At 32.8% G+C, this 23,214-nt stretch overlaps 3 protein-coding genes across 3 annotated transcripts in view; 1 reads left to right on the top strand and 2 right to left on the bottom strand.

Moving 5' to 3' along the window:
* Positions 1 to 1,360: 1,360 nt before the first annotated feature.
* Positions 1,361 to 11,738, top strand: LOC143909539 (uncharacterized). The gene is made up of 3 exons (XM_077427577.1): positions 1,361 to 1,610; positions 9,873 to 10,004; positions 10,082 to 11,738. The coding sequence occupies exons 1-3, from the start codon at positions 1,575 to 1,577 to the stop codon at positions 10,211 to 10,213; spliced, it is 300 nt and encodes a 99-aa protein (XP_077283703.1). The 5' UTR covers positions 1,361 to 1,574; the 3' UTR covers positions 10,214 to 11,738.
* LOC143909526 (putative ATP-dependent RNA helicase DHX35) overlaps positions 11,542 to 23,214 on the bottom strand; it is a 47,782-nt gene continuing 36,109 nt past the window's right edge. The window contains exons 4-15 of the mRNA XM_077427559.1: positions 15,983 to 16,168; positions 15,761 to 15,901; positions 15,496 to 15,679; positions 15,240 to 15,337; positions 14,920 to 15,160; positions 14,704 to 14,845; positions 14,510 to 14,629; positions 14,268 to 14,434; positions 14,058 to 14,185; positions 12,533 to 12,761; positions 12,293 to 12,449; positions 11,542 to 11,920 (exon numbers count right to left, since the gene is read on the bottom strand). Of these exons, the coding sequence (XP_077283685.1) occupies positions 11,806 to 11,920; positions 12,293 to 12,449; positions 12,533 to 12,761; positions 14,058 to 14,185; positions 14,268 to 14,434; positions 14,510 to 14,629; positions 14,704 to 14,845; positions 14,920 to 15,160; positions 15,240 to 15,337; positions 15,496 to 15,679; positions 15,761 to 15,901; positions 15,983 to 16,168 (1,908 nt within the window). The 3' untranslated portion in view covers positions 11,542 to 11,805. The remainder of the gene's footprint in view (positions 11,921 to 12,292; positions 12,450 to 12,532; positions 12,762 to 14,057; positions 14,186 to 14,267; positions 14,435 to 14,509; positions 14,630 to 14,703; positions 14,846 to 14,919; positions 15,161 to 15,239; positions 15,338 to 15,495; positions 15,680 to 15,760; positions 15,902 to 15,982; positions 16,169 to 23,214) is intronic.
* Positions 18,627 to 22,356, bottom strand: Cpes (Ceramide phosphoethanolamine synthase). The gene is made up of 2 exons (XM_077427572.1): positions 22,110 to 22,356; positions 18,627 to 22,022 (listed from the first exon to the last, which is right to left on the bottom strand). The coding sequence occupies exons 1-2, from the start codon at positions 22,303 to 22,305 to the stop codon at positions 20,992 to 20,994; spliced, it is 1,227 nt and encodes a 408-aa protein (XP_077283698.1). The 5' UTR covers positions 22,306 to 22,356; the 3' UTR covers positions 18,627 to 20,991.

Raw genomic sequence — 23,214 nt, 5'->3', positions numbered from 1 at the left:
AATTTAATTTATTTAATTTTTATTTTACATATATACCAGAAAGGTCTTACAGGTAAACCCCAATGCGCCTTCCTGGCCAATTACAAATTACAATTCAGCATTTTTATATAAATCACTGAATTACGAGACACCGTAAAACTCGCAAATTAATGAGACATCTATCAAACTTATTTATTTTATTACAAACTATCTATTAGTGTACAAACAAACTTATTTATTTAACATTAATTAATAACAAATTATAGGTGACATATCGTATAGGAGGGATTTTTTAGCCAATTTTTTTTCCGGTAACCATTTCAACAATGATATTAGAGAAAATTGGCGAACTCTGATAGGAAACGATCAACCTGGAGTCACAAATCCAGGTCTGACCAACAGCATACTCTGAAAAATTCATTTTCACTCGAGGCCCGGGCCCAGGGATCGAACCCGGCGCTTCTCGACGTCAAGTAGAAGCTTAACGACCGAGCTATGCTGCTGGCTATTTTATGGCTATGTATTCGGGATTTTCATAGCAAAAATTGGGGTTTGGTGCATCCGCTCTAAAATCGCCAGATTAACAGAACGGCAGCTTTAAACGTAATTCTAGTTTTCTCGAATGATATATTGCACATCAGATGACGAGTCACCTTTCGATGTGCACAGATGCAATTATTAAAATTGAGTTGGATCTTTCTGGCGAGTTTAAGGCAGGATTCGGAACTTATCGAATCTTGCCTTATTAAACTCGCCTGAAAGATCCAACTCAATTTTAATAATTGCATCTGTGCACATCGAAAGGTTACCCGTCATCTGATGTGCAATCTATCACTCGAGAAGATGAGAATTGCATTTAAAGCAGCCGTCCGTTAATCTGTCGTTCAATTTGTCTGGCGATTTTAGAGCGGATGCACCGCATCCCAAAAATTGTCTTTTAGGCGATCGCAATGTGACTAATAATCCAATTACCATGTATAGGTACATGCGTGAAAGAAAGACGGTTGTAACAACAATTTGAAATCCAAACATATCTCAACACTTTCCATCTAGTAGAAACTAATAATTCAATATGTACTTATTTTTAAACTTGAAATTTGTTTTTTAACTAAAATACATATGAATACATCTGGGAAAAAGTATATTTACTTGTATTAGCAAAAAAATTTATGCAAATATAAGAGATCTTTGTATTCAATGCATAAAAGAAACGAGAAAACAATAGAAACTTAGTTTTTAAATAAAATAAAATTTCTGCAATAATTAAATAATATATTCGAAAATAAGCCAAAAAGCTTGTTAATTGAGTAATTAACGGTTAACGGCAGTGTCGCGCTAACCCTGGCTAGTTGGGGTCGTCGGTTATCTGTCTATTCGTCTCATATAAGGTGCGGTGCGCAGTCTCCCGTTCAGATTGTGGTTTTGCCGCGCCGCTGTCACTGTTGCCAACGGTTCGCTCTACGTAGTCGCAACGTGATCACTTGTTCGCCAGTGTCCCATTAAAAATTATATTCAAAAGCGTCCTCCTCACACTAGTGCATTTTGAAACCCACTCAAATATATTACATTGTGCCTATTTGTGTTTGTGATTTAAAATGGCAGCAAGGACGAGATGTTGGCGTATACCAACGGTGAGAAATTTCAACTAGATTTAGTGTGAAATGTATGAACCAACCTTCGCTTCTTGTAGCTTATTTCTTTATTTCGTATAATATGTCTACGTCTATGCTTAAAATCTGATTTGAAATCTATATACATATATAAGAATGAATGTCTGTTTGGCTCCTAAATCACTCAACCGATTACGATGGAACTATCAGGATTTGTTGTATGCATGTCCGTGTAGCTTACTGTGAAAAAAATCGCCCAAAAACGGGAACGGAAACGGGAATGAGTGGCAATGCAACGCAATAATTTCAAAGGTTTTCGCGTCGCGACCTGCTTTCTTGGGGTAAAATAAACAAACAATTAAATAATTTCAAATTTGTTCGCTGCCTGCGTTTTTCCGACATACGGGAACGGGAATGCGAACGAAAACAGGAACGGGAACGGGAATCGCATGCGTTATTGTGGCATTACAAAGCATGCCGGGTTCAGCTAGTCTGATATAAATTTAATTTACTAAAATTGGTACAAATGTATTTGAATATGCATACATACATACATACAATTAAAAGAGTTTTTGTCTATTCTGAGTAAAACCTGTGGTACTTTACCTGCAGTCTGATATATTATATACATATACATATGTACATACATACATATGTATAATATATCATTTCAGAAACGTGATTGATAACGTTTGTATGTACATACATATATACTTCCTATATAATAATTTAATTTCATCGATGGGCAATATTAAAGTTTTTTGTTTGGCTGTAGCAACTAGCTTATAAACCTTGCGTTACTGAGATAAAAAATTTGGATGGTGGCCACTATTTATTTACATATGTATATTTTTGGTTTTCGAAGTGGATTGTTATATACTCGGGTGACGTCAAGTATATTTGCTATTCCTAAGATATAATATAATACATATTGGTTGAAAAAAAAATAGTTATCCATCGTATATAATAATAACACAATGCGTTCCTACGTGCTGCGCGTGAATTTTCGTCATGTACGCGGCATATAATAATCATAATATTCAAAATTTAATAATTTTTTTTGAAAATTAAATAGTATTTTTAATTAATTGTTTTATTTATTTCTGGCGATCAAATGGAGTGCACAATTATGTGCACATAGGCCACTAGTATTTATATAATACAATATCCTGCTTACATTTGTTGATGACTAAATATTTATTACACATATCGCAAATCGTAAGTTTGGCTAGATATTCATGAAATATATCTCTGTAATTATTAAGAGGGCTGGACAGCAGCGCCTTGTCCATACAAACGAATTACACTTCTCCCTTCCTCAATTATGGCACTAGAGAAATTATTTTTTAATATGCTATGGATATCCACCATTGGCATGTATTTGTGCTTTTATTTTTTTGATTAGTTATTTTTTATAGGAGCTAGGAGCCGCCAAATATCTATAAATCGCCTCTTTTTTACACCCACGAAAAGAGTCCAGCGTGCTTATTTAACGGTCGATTTAAAAAATACGCGCACAGGTGCACAGAAAATATCTTTCTCATATCGATGATGAAATTTTTTTAAAAATTAGTCCAGTTTCGGAGGAGAAAATTGGAGAATACGAAACCTCAATTTTGTCGATTTAAAATACGTATTACCTGGTCGAAGCGCAACTGTCGCATTCACTCAATATATATATTGATATATATTGTTGCATTCACTCAATATATATGTACATATATATCGAAGAAAGGAACGGCAATAAAATTAAGGTTTCGGGTGTACAGCCCTCTTAATACGTTCAACCCGGCGTGTACCACCGGTGGCCACGCGGATAGTGCTATAGCAGACTATAATTTTACGGTTCCACTTCATTGAGCACCCCAACACTAAAATTCCTATAAAATTCTAAAGATTAAGGGACAACTCATTATATAAAGTGATTTAATGTCGTCACGCGTAATTGGGTGCCGATACGCGTGACAGTGCCGCCACATGGGCATATGTATGAAATCATGCGCTGGGCTGAATGTGTTAAACGATAAATTTATATATGATTTTACTAAAACGATTAAATTCGTAAATGAAACTGCGATAAACTCATGGATAGATTAATATGTGTATGTAATGATCGGAATTGTACTGTAACAGGATCTGTATATACTGAGCTAATGATTTATATTTTTCACAAAATTGTTTGAAAATTCTCATATTACTTATATTTTTCAAAAGTTTATTCTTGAGAATTTTTCATTAGTTATATACATATAATATATAAAAAAATAAATTTAATACAATCAGGATCAAAGGGCTAAACAAGTTTCAGACACCAAAGTTTCTGTGTGGGAGAGACAGGTTACGAGGGTAAGTAAGATGAGAATTTTATTATGATTTTATAGAAAATATAAAACATTTTACATACTTTGGACCAAGAGGTTCAAATTTTTAACGATAAACAATAAACATTTTACCGAATTAAAAGTGTATTGCATAGTCTGTCTGAATTAAATGAATTAAAAAACATGTAAATACATAAGAATATTCGAATGAAAAATAAACCTGTATTGATTTCCGAATAATGCAAACAGGCAAGTAATGCTCCTCGCCCGTCTATCAAGCAATTGATTAATGATAGCATTGAAATTCACATAACTAAGGTTCTTCGGCGTAAACTTTTGATATGGGTATCAGTTTCTGTATTTATTGTACATATATGACGAGTATATTATAGGCAAGCGTTATCTAAAGACTCATCAATGTAGAAAATTTTCAAGGTTTTGTGGAAAATATACTATAATACTTTGTTATCCTTGAACTATAAAATCTGTTAATAACAGACGGTGGAATTTCATAATAATTAAACATTGATAGTATAATGCACATACGTGTGTAAATAAATGGTTTAAAAATAGATCTACGCATGAAATGTAGTAATAACACAATGTGCACTGAATTCTGACAAATATGCGATATATTGTTGAAAATAAGTTTATCGATTGCACTTTATAACTATAAATTGCATAATATATAGATTAGAAAGTTTGTTTTTATATTTATGTAACTAATTGATCGAATTATCTATATTAAAAGTAAATATTTTCTCTTTAAAATAATTTAATGAAATATGTTTGTTAAATTTGATATATATAATAAATATTAGTTAATGGAAATTATACTTGCCCTTTGGTTTTTTAGCCGTTTTGTAATAATTTACCTCAAAAAATAAAAAGCTAAAAACTATAATTATAATTAATAAATATAACTTTTAATTTAAGTAATTTCATATATTGATATTTTGTATACATATACTACATATACAGTACCGGTAATTGAAATGGCATCACCTCTAAATATTTTGAATTCTCGGAATTTCTCGGTAGAAGGTACCCTACTTTCTAAAATACTCTTTTTTTATTCAAAAGGGTAGTATTTCGAACATTTTGAGGTATTTATTTAATTTAATATACTTGGGGGAGGCGGCAAAGCCGATAGGCCCAAGGGGTTTGAACAAACATATTTTTATAAATTATCATGTATTGTATTAAGTTCTTGTGCGAATTTCGAGTGAGTATCTACGATTTGTGCGAAACATGGCGAATTGTGTGAAACTTAACGTGGCGAAAAATTGGCAAATAATTTCGCTATCTTCAAGAGGATATCCACACGAAAAATTACGTTGCAGTTGAGAAGTAAAGACAATTTAAGCACGTTTCCTCAAAAATAATCGATAAACCGAACCCGGTAATCACAAGCCAGTTAGTCGTAGCGTAAGAAAAAAAAACCCCCAAGTAAATCGGATGATAAAACGTTCGTGTTTAAGAGATCGTTTAAAAACTGCCCAGGATATTAGAGGAGAATTCAGACAAACGACTGGAAAAGACATCATCGTCGAAATTATAAGGAGACTACTTCGACAAGCAGGACTCCGTGCACGACGACCAGCGAAAAAGCGCTTTCCAACGGCAGGTCTACGAAAAAAAAAAAAACGGTTTTATTGGGAAAAATTCCACAAAATTTGGACCCAAGATGATTAGGAGAATGTAATCTTTACTGACGAGAGCAAGTTTAATCTTTGGGACTCCGATGGTATAACCTGGGTGAGGAGAAAGCCGAACGAACGTTTCAGTGATCAGTGTGTTACGAGAACAGTTAAAAACCGAAGGGCAAAATGATTTGGGGATGTTTTTCGTATTACGGCATGAGGCAGTGAAGACTACAGACTATGAAAAAATTTTGGAAACATATTGTACATGTTTTTTTAAAATTCGTATCTCGTCTTAATTTAAAAATATAAAAAATCTTTTTTAATCGTAAAAAATGCTAAATAGTTGAAATCAAATAATAAAACGAAAAAACCTCGTGTATAGCTACGTGTATTTAAAATAAACGAAAACATTGAACAATTGAAAGTGATGCGATTTCAATAACCGGTACTGTATATATGTAGATAAATTAAAAATACAATAAAAATTCCAGTCATATAAATTAAATATCCAACCAATGCAAATGATAAAAAAGATTTGATTGTGGTAAAATTAAAACAAATCCTACATAAAAATGATCCACATGTGTAATATAATTAAAAAAAAATGATACTAATTTAGGTGACCTTTTATAGTATTTATGGTTATAAATTGAAGTACATATTTAAAAGTAATTTATGTGATAACCCATGACACGTTCATAAAAAAAAATTATACATATATTTAAAAAAAGTTATACAAAGCCTATACGCATTAATTAATTTGCAGTAAATCATTGAATGGGTCAAAGTTGCCTGTCATGCCTTATTTATTATACTGTTAATGAGAAAATAAATATAAACAATCACACGCACTATTCCGTAATTTAATCGTATTTCGAAATTGCGTGCTTTATAAAAGAGAAGATAGATTCAGCGTTGGTATATTTATCATCCAACATTATCTATGAAAAATGTATCAAACTATTATAATATAGCATGAAATCAGCTTGCCGCAGCCTTGGATCCATCTGGTATCCAAAAATGTTTTATTTGTTTACTTTAATAGGACTTTGTCCTTTTTTTGTTTAATTTTTTACGACAAAATGTTTGACCTTAATTTTTCTTCGTCTAATTTTGTATCAGACATTGGGGTAGTGGGGTCATTATTTTACTTATAATATTATCGAATATAAAAACAAAACAATAACATTTATACAAATACTCTTAAATGTGTACAGATATAGTGTTGGTTCATAGAGCATTCACTTTGTCCCAAATATAAAAAAATCAAGCGTTTATCACTCCTTTTAAAGCATATATGTATGATGTACTCACTCAAAATCAAAGAGCTTGCACAACGCCTATACAAATTACGTTATAGGCCTAAAAGTGGAACAAAAACATATTTGGTAATAGCTGCCTACCGCATAGATTATAGGAAAAAAATTATTTGTAAGAAATGACAGATTGCAGCATCACATAATCTCAGTGACATATTTGGTCCAACATTGTTAATTTCGATAAACGGAATGAAAGAAATGTATGTATGTTTAAAATAATATGTTTCATTTTATCAAGTCTTTTTACTAGCGTTATACGGATAATAAAACGTCTTTGAAAATTATATACGGATAATATATATATATATATATATATATATATATATATATATATATATATATATATATATATATATATATATATATATATATATATATCATCATCATCATCATTTACAGCCATTCGCCATCCACTGCTGGATGAAGGCCTCTCCAACACGCTTCCACTCGTCTCTGTTTTGCGCAACACTCATCCATCTCATTCCGCACATTTTCCTAATTTCGTTCACCCATCTTCCTTGCGGTCTTCCTTTTACTCTTTTGCCTTCTCTCGGGTACCATTCAAGCACTTCTTTTGTCCACCTTTCGTCCATCCTCCTAGCTACGTGACCCGCCCATTGCCATTTCAATCTCTTCACTCTATCCACTATGTCCACTACCCTTGTCATATTTCTCACCCACGTGTTCCGCTTCCTGTCTTTCCTCGTTATGCCAAGCATACAGCGTTCCATACTTCTTTGAGTGCATTGGATTTTATTTTGCATCTTGGCGTTCAGTGTCCAAGTTTCACATCCATACGTCATCACTGGCAAAACGCATTGATCAAAGATCCTTTTCTTCAGGCAGAGTGGCATTTTTGATTTAAAAACAGCATTCATCCGTCCAAATGCACTCCACCCTAATTTCATACGTCTCTTTATCTCTTCATTTTTACTACCAGACATGTCAATTATTTGACCTAAATATAAATAATTATTTACTACTTCTACTGGTTTATCATCTAAGGGGATGCTATCAGGCATGCAATAACTATTGAACATTAGTTTAGTCTTATCTACGTTAATTTTTAATCCTACTTTTCTACTTTCCCTGTCCAGCTGTGTTAGTCTGATAAGTAGGTCAGCTGAATCACGAGCTACTAAAACTATATCGTCTGCGAACCGAAGGTGACTCAAAAAGCGACCATTGATGCTTACTCCGGCTGTATCCCAATCCAATTTCCTGAAAACTCCCTCAAGCACCGCATTGAATAACTTGGGCGAGATTGTATCTCCTTGTCTTACTCCTTTTCCTATGCTAAATCTATCTGTACCTGAAAAAATTTTAACCGAAGCTGTGGCATTCTTATATATTGCAGCTAACAGTCCCACATAGGGTTCCGGCACTCCCTGTGTTTTTAGAGCGTTAAGTACTGCATTATGACTAACTGTATCGAAGGCTTTCTCATAATCGACGAAACCTAGGCACAATGGCCGTTGATATTCGTTGGCGCGCTCGATTAGTTCGCCAACTACTTGGAGGTGGTCCATTGTGCTGAAATTTGCCCTAAACCCTGCCTGCTCTACAGGTTGGTTCTCGTCGAGGATATTCTTCAGCCTTTCTGTAATAACCTTCGTGAAGAGCTTGTAGACCGCTGAAAGTAGACTAATGGGTCGGTAGTTCTTGATATCGCTTTTGTCGCCTTTTTTGTGTATTAAAATGATAGTTGCGTTATTCCATCCTTCTGGTATAGCTTGGTTCTGGATGCATTTGCTGAAAAGCCTAGCTAAGATATTAATTAGGGGGGGGCCGCCACATTTTAGTAAGTCAATGGGAATATTATCTTCCCCTGGGGATTTACCGTTCTTTGCAGTTTTTAGCGCGGCCTCTACTTCGCTAGGCAATACTGCAGGAACCCTTTGGCCGTGTGTCGATTCCAGAGCGGGGAATTGGCCGTTGTCGTTCTCGTATAGTTTTGCATAGAACGTGTAAACTCTGTCTATGATTTCTTCTCTATTCCTAATTATTACTCCGCTCTCTGATCTGATTGCGATATATATATATATATATATATATATATATATATATATATATATATATATATATATATATATATATATATATATATATATATATATATATATATATATATATATATATATATATATATATATATTATTAAACTATTAAACATGTGTAGGAATCTAGCACAACTTGTGCTATTACGAATCAAAACCAGTGATCACATAATCGATCCTGTACAAACATGTATAACTCAAGGGTAACGACCCCTTCGACCATTCCAGAAGAAAGAGTTCATCACTCGATCGTAAACGAACGAAACCCAGCAGTGATGTCATCAGGATACCCAAACACGTGGCAGTCATTAACGCGTGGCATACGCTTGCATTCTCAAACGAACGACGTCCTGACGCTGACCCCATAAAACAAACGTGTACCGAGCACGCGCCTCGAAAATAGATCAACACGTGTCCTGGAAACGAAGACAAAGCATTTACACGCGGCACGCTCCAACCCAGAACGTATATAAAGCAACGCAGCAGCTCACAACACCAGAGTGAACCTCTGAAGTTCAACCAGATCACTTCTCCGAAGCTCAACCTCTTCGTACATACAATAACCATTGTAACAATTGAACAAAAATAAACGATCCTCTTTCAAACTCAACTGAGTTTCCATAGGCCGGGAAACGGTCGAAACCTTTAACCCGTCCTATACATGTCTTTATGAATTAGTTCGTTATAAAATTGTCTTCCTAACGGAAGTCACAAATGGAGCAAATTTTTTGTACATTGAAAATCACATTCTGTTGTACAATATACAATATCGAGTAACAATTTATTGTTAATACTATACTATTGTTTGCTCTCAATAAATTAAGTACGAGTGCGAGAGGTTGCAAGCTTAAAAATTATAACTTATAAAATAAATACGTTGAATCAGACAAATTCAAGAGAGTTATCATTTAATAATAATATATATATATTTTCTTTGCAGATTTCTATGTTGGCTCTCATATTTATAATGTTTTGGTTGAGTTTGCCGGAATCCGACGGAAGCCCAATCTGGGCACATCCGGCCAAGACTCTTCTGAAAAAATTCGAAGAAAACAGTCAGTGTAATGAAGACGTAAGTAGCAATATTCAATGTATACCTTAATACTCTTTATATGACACAACTAAATTTTTATTTTGTTTCTAACACAGGGTGATCTCCTTGAGATATGTCAAAGGTGTGCTAAAGCAACCAAATCCGTGAATGCATACCCAATGTGTTGCGCCGACGAAGATAATGCCGTAAAATGGTGCAAAGACTACCTCTATTTTGGAATACAGTAATTCGAAACACAGTGCGAAGAAACAGATCTCAAATATAAACTTAACATTATCCAACATAGCGTTAACATAACAACATAGTAAACCTTATAATGTCATATTATCATGTATTGTTTATTTCTGTTATTTCCTTCATCTAAGTTGGCCAACTCCATTCTAAATAACTGTTTCATATTCGATGATCGAGAAGTATAACGATGAAGTGAGTTGTTCCTGCGAACGTTCCTAATAATAAATTATAATATACAGTATTCATAAATTATATTCATAAATCATTACATTATGTTAAAATGTGCCGTTGAAATTTTTAGTTATATAATTATTAAATATTCTACATTTAATCGTACTAAAATATAGATCCTTCAAATATCATCTTGAATTCAAAATTAAATTCGCAATGTTTTATCATTGCCATAATTTCTTTTTAGACTTACATATTTATAGCGTTTTACAGCAAATAGATATGTACAGAGAAAATAGTATATAAAATATTATTCAAACACAAAGATCCTCCATTTGATGTGAAACGCATGTTCTGTTTTTTTTTTTTATTTAAAAAGGGAAATTATTTACTATCTTAATGCGAAACTTATTTATTGTGGAACATTTAATTAATATTCAATTTGCAAATTTTTCATATTTCGTATCTATATTTATACGAATAATAATGAAAATATTGCATAATCCAGTTTAACGTGGAAATTTGGAGAATCTTATGAAAGTTAATAACGATTTTCTGTTACTTTAATTATTAATGAGTTATTTTTCATATTGGTTATAAGAATTCGCATAGTCGTCAAAATTCTCCATGTATGTACATTTGAATAAACAAAAAAAATCGCAGGTCCTGAATATATCATAACTCTATATACCATTTTGCACAGGTGTTAAAGAAAAAAGAAAGATTAATTTATAAAAAAAAAAAAAAAATTGACGGTGTATGGTTCCTTTAGACACCGTTAAGGTGTTTCATCAATGTTTTACTTTATTTTAATGTATGTACAATATTACATATATGGATGATCAACAAACGAAATAACAAATAGCAATTTTTGAGTTGCTTTTTTTCGTTCATTGTAAATTGATTTCGTCTATTTACCATATTTTATCCATTGTCATGTGAGCTTAGTTGCCATCAGGTATATTTAGATTAAGGTGTTTTTTTTATATAATTTTGCTTGTTTGATGTAAGCATGATTTTTCCATTGAGCAAATCGATCAGGTATTTATAAAGTACTATAAATTACTATATTTTGTTTTAAATAAAATATGTAAGCATCTTTTATGATACAATATTCAATTGAGAGAAAAAAAAACCATTTGATTGTTTTCTCAGAAAAAATCCGTTTTATTTTTTGTAATATATAATTAAAATTAATATTCAATGGAAAATGATTGTATGTATGTTCCTATATAATGCAGAAAAAACTGTATATTACAATATATACCTATAATATTTCTTGTTTATATCTATAAATAAGGCTGTGACATAACACTATTTTATGTTGAAAATATCATCATGCAAATGAAAAAGTCTTTTATTACAAAAACAATCACATATGTAATTTAGAATGTTTTATTGATAATACAAAATTTTAAGATTCTTTATAATAATGTGGAGCAAATTCAGTTAACCATTCCCTTTGTATGACTATTAAATCCTTCATATAAGTTTTGTTCAAAGAGCTTTGAACGTCGCTGAACAGAAGCCTGAAACAAATTTATAAATATTTTACATAAGAATTGAATGTAAAAAAAATACATCGAAAATATAAAACGGAATTGTAAACACTGCAAAAAATAAACAACAAATTAATAACAATTCTAGGATATCTTTAAAGTATTTACTACTACATATGTAAGTATAAGAGCATTGAGATTAATTGCGCAGTTTTCCACGACTCAAAGGTAAAATAAGCAATTAAAGCGTACTGATAAAGCATCCTCAGTAAACAATGATTTGAAAATACAGTCTGCCGTAGCAAAAACGAGATTTATGACTCATTTGTAAGAAAGTAAATAAGATGAAATGTTTATGACCCCTCATAGAAATCAATCATTATAATTAAATTAATGACTAACCATTGGGGTTGTTGAGCATTGTATAAACAACTGTTGGGACTGATATACAGATTCGCCTGATCGCCCCTGAGAGTTTTATACGAGCCGGAATGGTGAAGGTAACACGCGTTCATGAACATTCCAGCGCAGAGACACTTCAGAATTTGTTCCATTTTAGCTACAAGCATTAAAACAACAATGAAATATAATATGCACCCAAAAACAATCGATAGAAGTATCATATTAGAGTGTGTATAATACCTCCGTCCATCATCAGCTTGTTATCATTTTTAATTCCGAATTTCTTAGTGACTAATTTCTCGAGACTCGATCGTATCTCGGTTACTTTGTATAGTGCCTTTTCGTTTAAGAACATTTTATGACACCAATCTTTGGTATGTTTTTTCGCACGACGGTTGTTGGAAACGTTCGAGTTTTTCAAGTATGCGTCGTAGACGTTTAGCATTGTTATTAAATCTCCCTCGGCAACCTATAAGTTGCGATAATATTGAGGTTAATGCATAGATACGCCCTGACGCTCTAAGCCGATCACCCTGTTGGTGCATGCACACACAAAGGAAAGTACAGTGCATGCACACTCTCTCTCAGTAGCTAGTTAGCTTCTACATAAGTCGGAAGGTCGATTGACGTTTTTCGAAAATGCCAACGTATTCAGTGAAATACAATTACTCAAGAAAACATAAAAAGGCGGATGGCATCACATATCATAAGAATATGTGATGCCATCCGCCTATATATAATGTCTTCAATTATAGTAGTATTTTAACATATAATGAAATATCGGCGCGATGTATGCAGTGATTAAACAGCGGTCGACAACCTAAATGCACGCGTATATCTTGTTGGCACTGAAGGAAATTCAGAAATCGACATTAAGTTTAAAACTACGAACAATGAACTAAATATTAAAGTGTCAGCTTTAAAATTGATCTTTGTGGAAGTTACTAATATTTAAATATTGTAATAGTTAATGATGGTTTTATTATAGTAACATACAGCCAGCAGCATAGCTCGGTCGTTAAGCTTCTGCTTAGCGTCAAGAAGGTGCCGGGTTTAATCCCTGAGTTCCCGTTGGTCAGACCTGGATTTGTGACTCCAGGTTGATCGTTTCCTATCAGAGTTTGCCAATTTTCTCTGATTTCAAGGTTGAAACGGTTCCCGGAAAAAAAAATTGGCTAAAAATCCTTCCTACTTACTATGTCACCACTATTTGAAGTTTGATTGATGTACAATAAAATTTATGTACAATTCATAGATGTCTCGTTAATTAACGAGTTTTTTAGTATCTCGCAATTCAACGACTTGTAATAAAATGCTGCATTTGTATTTGTAATTGGCCAGGAAGGCGCATTGGGATTTACCTGTAAGGCCTTCCTGGTATATATGTAAATAAATAAATTTGTAGTTTAATATAGTGTGTATAGCTATATATTTTTTTCTTAATATGGCTCTATTAGTTTGGTTTACTGTCACGCGGAGTGTCCAATAAAATAAAGTTATAAATAAAATAAAACTTCAGTGCATGTACATATGTACATAAACTGGTTGCTGACCACTGACGACCACTGCGTCGACCTTTTTTTTCACCACTTCCCCGCTAGTTAAACCCCCCGCACCTCTCAGTTGGTGGCGACAACATCTCCGACCAAAAGTGTACGTAATGGCTTATCTAGGTTATTCTATATCTATGGGTTAATGTTATATGGAAAGATGTGAAGATAAAACAAATATTATTATTAGAATATGTATGTATGTATGAGCATACCTCAAAACCGTTTCTCTTCATAATTTTAGCATTTATAGCTGCTTGTCCTCCACCGGGTTTTATGAAGACGTTTTCAACTTGCATCATAGAAACAATTGTTAATATTTCCTCAAGGCAACCAAATTCACCTGAAATCACGTTTAAAATATAAATAAAGTAAACTGAATTTATTGTATAAACAGAAATTTAGGAATAATGTTTTAATTTTACCACTTATACACAGAGTTTTAGCTAAAGATGGTCGTAGAGGTATTTCTGCCATATTTACACCTAAAGGATTAGTAAGTTGACCTTTATTATCCAACGCTCCAAGAGCGTACAAAACCTCAATTGCAGACAACATTATTTTGGCTGGAGGAGGAGAAGGAAATGTAAATCTGAAAATTAATGAATTAAATAAAAAAATTTACGACTGAAATTCTCAAGTCAAAAAAAAAATAGACACAAAATACCTCAAAATGTTATCAATTCCTAAAGCTTTCAATTGTAAAACTATTGCTGATAAATCACTCCTTTGCATTTCTGGAGAAATGTTGGCTGTCATATTTTGAAAGTCTTCTTCAGAATATAACCTTAAAGATAACCATTAAATGTAAAATCTTGGATCATACGTATGTATAACCAGACAAGTACAATTCTTATTTACCTATAGCTTTTTCCTTTTGCCATTCTTCCGGCTCGTCCAGTTCTTTGGATTGCGTTTGCTTTTGAGATTGGACAAACTACAAGGTTATCAAAAAATACAGAAGAATCAAAGTATCTCACTTTGTGGAATCCACAATCGATAACTGGAGTTGTAAAAACAAAAACAAACATTATATGAAATAGCACAAATAAATATAATAAAATGCCTATTGCATACCGTAATTGATTCCCGGTATTGTGATGGAAGTTTCAGCTATATTTGTCGCGATGACAACTTTTCTACAATTTTTTCCAGCAATCTGAAATACTTTAAGCTGCTCATAGTGTGGCAAACTTCCGTACATTGGCAGTATGGCCAATTCAACTTTGACACTTTTGGAACTGGTCAATTTATTTAATTTGTTATTATTCTCTTCTGCATAATCCCTCAATATTTTCACAGCTGACACAACCTCATCCTACATACAATATACATATATGAAAGAATAATAAAATATTTAATGCAATAAATATTAAGATGCGAAAAAAATCAACTACCTGTCCGGTTAGAAATGCCAAAATATCACCAAAAGGTTCATTTTCATGAATTTTTATCACAACATCAATGGTGGCTTTTATATAATCGGGGACGGGATCTAAAAATATACACTTCTTATCATTCTTGAATATATTTATGTCTGAGAAATGACTTATGAATTTCAAATGTACTCATTTTTTATTTATTTATTATGTTCTCGAGTAGATATAGCTTCTGAATATTACATACATATATGATTATTATGAAAAGTAGTACCTTTAGCATAAAAAATGTCTACCGGATGAGTTCTTCCTTGAACGGACAATATGGCAGACGTTGACGTGGCATTCTCATTGGACGATGGATCAATTTTCTTTCTCTTATGAAGATTAAAAAAATCGCGTAAAAATTCGGCATCCATCGTCGCCGAGGAAACTACCACTTTTAAGTTTTTCCTCTTCTAAAATATTTTCACGTATTAAAATAATTGTACACATATTACATAGCCATCGACTTTCAAAAATGTTTAAAATATAATAACCCTCATTATTTTCTTCACAAGTCCCATGATTATGTCAGTCAATTGACTCCTCTCGTGAACTTCATCCAGCACAATGCAGCTGTATTGAGTTAGTAGTGGATCCGAAAACATTTCACGCAGCAGAATACCTTCAGTCACATACTAAAATAAAAAATGATTCGATATTGTCTTTAAATATACATATACATATACCAATGTGGATTATGAGGGACGATTTGTTACTTTTATTTTAGTGTTAGGTCCATATTTATTGTCGAAGCTGACAGCGTATCCGACAGTCCCATTGGTGTCGCAGTATGTTCCTTGTTCGAAGGCGACCCGAGTGGCCAGCGCAACCGCAGCTGCCACTCGTGGTCCTGTGACGACAATACGTCCATGATTATTACAATATCCCGCTTCTAGTAAATACTGAAAAGAATATAAACAACAGTTTGTTATGCTAATTTTGCTCCAAATAAGTTTTAAGGTATGATTCAGGCCGCGACCGCACTGGTAAGGCGACAGACGACGCTGGTTTCTGTACATTAGTAGAAATAATCCAGTGAATCGCTACTATATTGCTATAGCTGGTCATATTGGCTAGGCAAGGCGACTATATTTCATTATATTGTCGTTGCCTTACCAGTGCGGCCGCAGCCTCAGTGTCATGACCGGGGCTGTAAAAGTCGGATCAAAATTTACAGACTCCAACTCCAACTTGAACGATGTTAGTAAGATCGACTTTTTTACCAAAGTATCAAATCGTTAATAGTAATAAATTCAAAATTTAAAAAATAAAGGAATTAAAAAAAATTATAAAAATTGACATGTAATCCAATTCATTGAATTATTGGTAATGAAATAGGTATAAATAAAAATTAAGTACATGAATAGTGTATGTGTATGAATTTTAAACACAAATAACACTGTTCGACAAATGACGGCTTTTTTTTTGGTTCAGAGACGAGATATGACTTTTCTTATATGTAGATCTATGCCCAGTAAACACGAATCTGGTAATAAAAAATATTGATTAGCTCGAGATTCGGAAATATGTGTTTTTTAAATTGCGCGATTTATCTATTTAAGCTCGCTGTTTTTTTTCTTATTGAAATATCTTATTGTGTTGAGGTGTTTCAAAAGAAATTTTCGAATTCCGCATGATAGACATAATACTTGTTGATTGATTTATAGAGATGAATCAAAATTTCTATGAAAAATTGGATTACTTTCAAAGTATAATACAAATAATGATTGATCAATAAGCAATGTATTGTGGAATTTTGAGTTGCTAAGAAAAATTAGTTATACTGGACTACGGATTATCGCTTTGTTATCTGAATTCCAATTGTTAATACTAATCTGCACCCATTGATCAAGATAATTATGCTTGAGACTATCGTTTTAACCGTTTGCCCGCGGCCGTCTTCTATGGAAGCTTTGGGCTACAAGTCTGCAGCGCGGCTGTCTTCCATAGAATTTCTGAACTTTGCACGGGATTTTGAGGCTTATATGCGCCTATTTCAACTGTTTTAAGTTTCAAAATTGGTTGAATATATTACTGAGAGTTGAATGCCATCTATTCAATTTGCTTAAAATGAATATATACCAGTCAAAATTAGTTTTTTGTGGAACCATACTGAAACCTCGTTTATGTGACGTCACGTTTTCATACAATTGAGACGATACGTCTCAATGAAGAATGATTATTTGACAATTAAGCCAAAACTACGAGATATATTATGTATTTTATTGTTTAAAATAATACTTTGTGTTAATTAACATATTTGGTTACTTGAGTAAATATTAAAAACTGTATTTAAGGTCTAAAACTCGATTGCCAAATTCGCGAAAAAGGTGCCGCGTACAGGGCTTGTTCGCTAAATTAAATTGGCACGGGCAAAGGGTTAATACGAAAAAAAGACTGAACGTATATGTACTAATTTTAACCATAATATAATATTACAAAATAAACGGTGGATTTGTATTGGTTTCTTATAAACAGCTTTCTTATACATAAATGCGTTTCTTATAAACGGCCTTAGATAACTCCGAAAGAATCAAATATAAGCGGCATAGCCATATTGAGATTAAAAGATATGTTTTTAAGATTAACCCTTTGAATGCTGACCAACGCCGATCGGCGTTTTGCCAACAAGTCCATCAGTCTGAAATACGCCGATCTGCATTGTATTTTGAGTATGTAAAAATAAACAGGAATACTACCCACTAAGCCTTTCCAGGTAGCATTGAATAATAATGCATTGAACATGGCTCCCATAATCCGTGTCAATGTTTATAAAGACTAGTTTACACCGGAATTTTTGAATTTATAACCATAGCATAATTTCTCGATGGAAATCTCTAACTGCCGAGTATTTAAGATTTTGGCTTGACATTTAGATTGTGAGCATTATATTTTAACAAAAATGAAGAAGATGGAACTAGTTTTGAAAAATACATTCATTAATAGACTTCTTCTGTTTATTTTATATTGTTGCAAGATATATTAGAGAGTCTAAACACAACTTTACAAAACTCGAAATCCTCGGCGGTAGTTATCTAGGGTTTGTTTGGCTTAGCTACAATTTTTATACCTGCTTTCTATTGGATTTCTAAATAATTCTAATTGGAAATGTTGGCGAAAGTTTCAGCGTGGCAGACTTTCAACAGAAAAGACGTCAGCACTCAAAGGGATAAGTACAAAGAATCGAAAAACCATAAATCATTGGAATAATGTCAATAATGTTCAATTTTTTGTAATAATAATGTAATGTAAAATCTTTATATGTATGTTGCCTTGACTACCAGCTCAAGCTAAAAATAATTATACCCTGAAAAGGTTGTGTATATATATTGTAGTATAATAAAAGACAAAATACAGTAATAAATATAAAGTATATTTTTAAAAAATATATATTTTGATAATCACATATCACCACTTAAAATGAAAGTATTTTAGGCCGAGTGTGGACTAACGATTGTTCAACGGAACGGTTGGGTCGGCTGCGCACAAGTGACTGCTGATGCAATAGTAATGTGCATTGTAAGTGAGAAAGTAGCATATGTATGTTAGAGTGACTTATGCGTTCCTAACCAATTCTAATATATACTTTACAACACATACAAGTAGTAATATATTCAATCATTTTACAGTTCCACACTAGTTAAATGTATAAAAATATTCAATGGATCAGATTAAACCGGCACATGCGGAAGTCACTCTTTTGTAATAAAGTCACTTATACGAGAAACGTTCACTAAAATCGCTAATAATACAGTTGGAATAATAATCATAAGTCTAAAGCTTAATACAAGTACGAATTACAGACCGCAACGTTACTGTTTTACACGTTAAAAAATAATAGCAAATTTGCAATTTCACAATGAAAGCTGCACATTTATTATTACGCGCTCTGAGACTAGATATCGACATAGAAAATAATTATACCGGGATTCGTTATTTTGTTCATTTAGAAAATAATGATTCAACATTCAATAAATAAATAATACTAAAAATGTAATATCAAATTATATTATACTAACAGGAATAAATTATCATTTGTACAATTCTTAAATGTCCCAGTTTTATTTTGACAATATTATAGGAAAGAAAAAAAAGTGACACGACACACACAACTTATAATATTTTTAAATGGCAAGAAAAATATATAGAACCATTTTTTGATACAATTCTAAATAAAATTAATCCTTTTATATGTGTAAATATAACATAACATAATATTATATGATCTAATAAAATCTCAATAGACATCGGACTTATTATGTAATTAATAGTTTAAGTAAAAAATTAAGATGTATAGAAATATGACTTTAAGAAATATATATATGTACATAAACATCTTTAAATTTTATTTAATCTACCATGTGAAAATGTAGTGAATTAGGAAGTATATAAAAGGATGGCATTGGAAGATATGGACAGTATAATCAAGAAATATTCTCGTTTCGTGACTCAAAAAAATAATCAAGGAAGTGAAAACAGTAATTGTTTACTATTACAATAATTGAAATATGTATTTGAAATAAGACTTGGCAAATTGAAATGGTGAATGATTTAAATTTATATTGAAAGCGTTATTCTTCCAAAATTAGTAGAAATTTCCACCATGAAGTATCACAGTTCAATAAAATAATTCAAGCAAACACAAAATCTATGGAATGTAATATTTAAACACACTTGGATACCGAAAAAGAGTAACATACAACAAAAGAGGGAAAATAAAATAAACGAGAACAGGAAATGTTATTAAAAATTGTACAGAGAGAGATAATGAAATTGGCTACCACAAAATATTTCCAGGACATGAATAACAAGATAATACACGCATAAAAAATCCTCACGAAACATATAAAAAGAACAAAACAAGTTAGTATTTGACTATCATATGCAAACACTAAACACAACGGTTGTCTATAAATACGCAGTCATAAAATTTACAATTCCACATATAACACTCCGCCGTAAAATAAAAACATATACATAATTCCAAGTGCGAGAAGGTTTCACAGGTGAAAATCAATATTTTTCAACATTACTGCCACTGCACTAATGCATTAATATGAAAAACTATGAAACATTTTGCTATTTATATCACATTGTTTTATCAGTTTACAAACTTCCGTACAGAAAAAAAGATCCAAGCTTCCTCATACTAACACAATATATATATATAACACATTCATCAAAATTCAGCATGTACACACATAGCAGATTTCAATATCTAAAAAAAGGAAAACAACAGCACCATATGTTAATACATATATATACATATATAAATATACATCAACATGAGACAAAAGTATATTATAATATACATATATCGTATTAAAATAAACTGACATCTATCTACATATATGCAGTTACACTATCATAATCACAATAGCAATAATAATACAAATATTCCAATAAAAAAATTCAAAAATGAATTTAAAAAAAGAAAACAAAAGAAAAATGCTTCAAATTCAATACAATATAATATGAATCATTTTATCTGTTTCGTTTGTTTTATAAAATATGCGAAGCGGTTCAAATTTGTGCTTTTATAATATATAAAAATTATCTGAGAATTATCATGGAAATTACTGAGTTTCATAATATCGTAGTAACTTCAGAATTTCGTACAAAATAATCTAAGCTAAAAAATGTAACAGTCGTATATACCAAATACCCGTCAAACGATTAGTAACTTACACGAAATACATATAATCTTATAAGAAACAACAACAACTTAAGACTGGGCTCCGCCGTACACGAAAGTCTTGTACACGTAGTTTTGCACCTTCATCACGTGCATCTCGGTGAAGCACACCGACGCGACGAGCAGAGCGTACCCCGTGAACTGGATGAATCTAAAAAACTCCCACAACTTGTCACAAAATATCGCGAACAGTATGCAGTGCAGCAAGCTGTGCACGTTCACAATTTTCCAAAGCCAAGCGATAGCGAAAAAAAACCCCGAACGGAACACAAACAACTGCCTCTGCTTTTGTCCGACATTTGCACCACCGTCGTCCCTCTCCAAGGTCTCTTGATACACATCAATATAACGATTCCAAGCCATCGACGACAGCATCAACTGTCCTGAAAACATGAGTATTTTCCGCACCATCTTCTCCATAGAAACTTTAGGCTTATATACGAAGCCGACCTCTCCGTTAGAATCGACTGGTTCCTTAGCGTTCTGTGGCTCGTTGAAGTGCGGCAAGAGCGTGTGCACTTTCACATACCCTCTCCTAGGTGGATTGTTCTTCAAATAATAAAATATACCGACGATTAAAAATATACAACCTAACAAATCACATATTCCATCGATGAAGTAGCCCGGCGTTCCCACTTCGGAACGTTCACCGTGTATATGCTTTCTAGATCTGGCCACGTGGCCGTCCAGGTCATCCAAGAACGTTCTCAACTGAAACAACACAACTCCCAGTCTTCGATACGCTAACGAATCAATAGACACTAATTTTCCGGCGATAATGGCTAAGACTACGTGTGAGTATGAGATCATATTTGGTGTGATGTACGGCATGTTTTTGGATATGCCGATGCCTATGTCTAATATGGCGACGAGAGGGGCGAAAATGTACTGGTTGGTGTGATCCAGCATGAGTGCTTTCACTGTCGGATAGCACAACGGATTGATGCTGCACGGTACCCATGTCATATATTGATATTCGTTTCCAGGTTCGGCCGACGACCGTTGTGATCTAGTGTGCGTTGATAGCGTCGACGTCTGTCCGTTGGTGTTAATCGTTGTAACTGGTAGATATGCATTTTTGTAGCCATCGGATGTGTATTCTCTTCTGCTTGCGTTCGGCGTGAAGGTGTTGTGTATTATGGGATAACTTGAGAAATTCTTCCCCTCGCTGAGGTGTTCTGGAATGCTCGACTGCATTTCAGACGAAAATCTGGATTCGATCCGTACTATTGGATAGTTTTGAATACGGAGGTACATGTTGACGTCCATAAAAATGAAGAAGACAAGCAGGAGGAAGAACAACGAGAGCAGGAATTTGCTCACGTGCGACGATGGACCAATCATGATGAATGCTTATATGATATAAAAAATCTTCTAGATCAATACTCTCTTTTGATATTCATCTTACTAACAGCCCTCTATTTTTTTAGAGTATAAGTATATATTAACATTCTTTTACTATATGATAATTTTCGAATTTTTTAATTGAGTCTGATTTTTGCTCATTCATTATGCATTCGGGTAAATAGATGAGTTGTTCAAATATTGATAATGATGTGAGAAAGGGAAGCTGCGGAAGAAAATAAAAATAATTAGTCACTAAAATTGCAATATCAAGTCTAATAATATCATGAATGTATTCCTATAAACTAGAAATATTGTTCTTTTTATATGTTTTTTGAGTGCAAAATAAATAAAAACCATATTAGATATAGAAATAACGTCAAATAATCATCGCAAGTAGACTTTCAAATGTGACCATACATTTTTGAAGAATGAATTTGCATATATCAATATAGTTTTCGTTCAAAAATGTAAGCGTCGAAAGATTTTAACAGTAGCTGTTTTGCATACATATAATTCCTTATTGTCAGTTTCTTTTGTGCGTTGATTTTCATAAGAATCGAGTACTGGCTGGTACAAAGAGGCCATTTCTACTCCTTCAGAAATAAATAAAATTTGGATTACGCTTAGCATTCAAAAGTCGTTAGAAATGAGGTGCCAATAATAAAAAGACGAATAAATTATGCAAAACGCTCAACAGCCTTCAGACTCGACTGACATTGTGCATTATAGAAGCGTGGTAATTTCGGATTTGCCCACATTTTCATTTTTTTGCGTATTTCGATCCTATTATACACACGTATGGATGATAGTCGGTACAAAAATGTAAGGCCAACAAGTAAAACGCTCATTTTCAAGCTAACGCGAATCACTCCAGTGATCACACCTAATCTATGTACATGCATTGTT

The sequence above is a fragment of the Arctopsyche grandis genome, chromosome 3 (genome assembly GCF_051622035.1).
Source record: "Arctopsyche grandis isolate Sample6627 chromosome 3, ASM5162203v2, whole genome shotgun sequence".
NCBI lineage: Eukaryota > Metazoa > Arthropoda > Insecta > Trichoptera > Hydropsychidae > Arctopsyche > Arctopsyche grandis.
This window is presented reverse-complemented; position numbering and strand designations above follow the sequence as displayed.

What these genes read in the sequence shown, in the direction of transcription:
- Cpes (XM_077427572.1), bottom strand. Translation starts at nt 22,305, where the DNA reads ATGATTGGTCCATCGTCGCACGTGAGCAAATTCCTGCTCTCGTTGTTC. An exon ending in CGAGGGGAAGAATTTCTCAA is followed by an intron (nt 22,023 to 22,109) that starts GTTATCCCATAA and finishes CATATCTACCAG; the next exon opens with TTACAACGATTAACACCAAC.
- LOC143909539 (XM_077427577.1), top strand. Translation starts at nt 1,575, where the DNA reads ATGGCAGCAAGGACGAGATGTTGGCGTATACCAACG. An exon ending in GATGTTGGCGTATACCAACG is followed by an intron (nt 1,611 to 9,872) that starts GTGAGAAATTTC and finishes TTTTCTTTGCAG; the next exon opens with ATTTCTATGTTGGCTCTCAT. An exon ending in ACAGTCAGTGTAATGAAGAC is followed by an intron (nt 10,005 to 10,081) that starts GTAAGTAGCAAT and finishes TTTCTAACACAG; the next exon opens with GGTGATCTCCTTGAGATATG.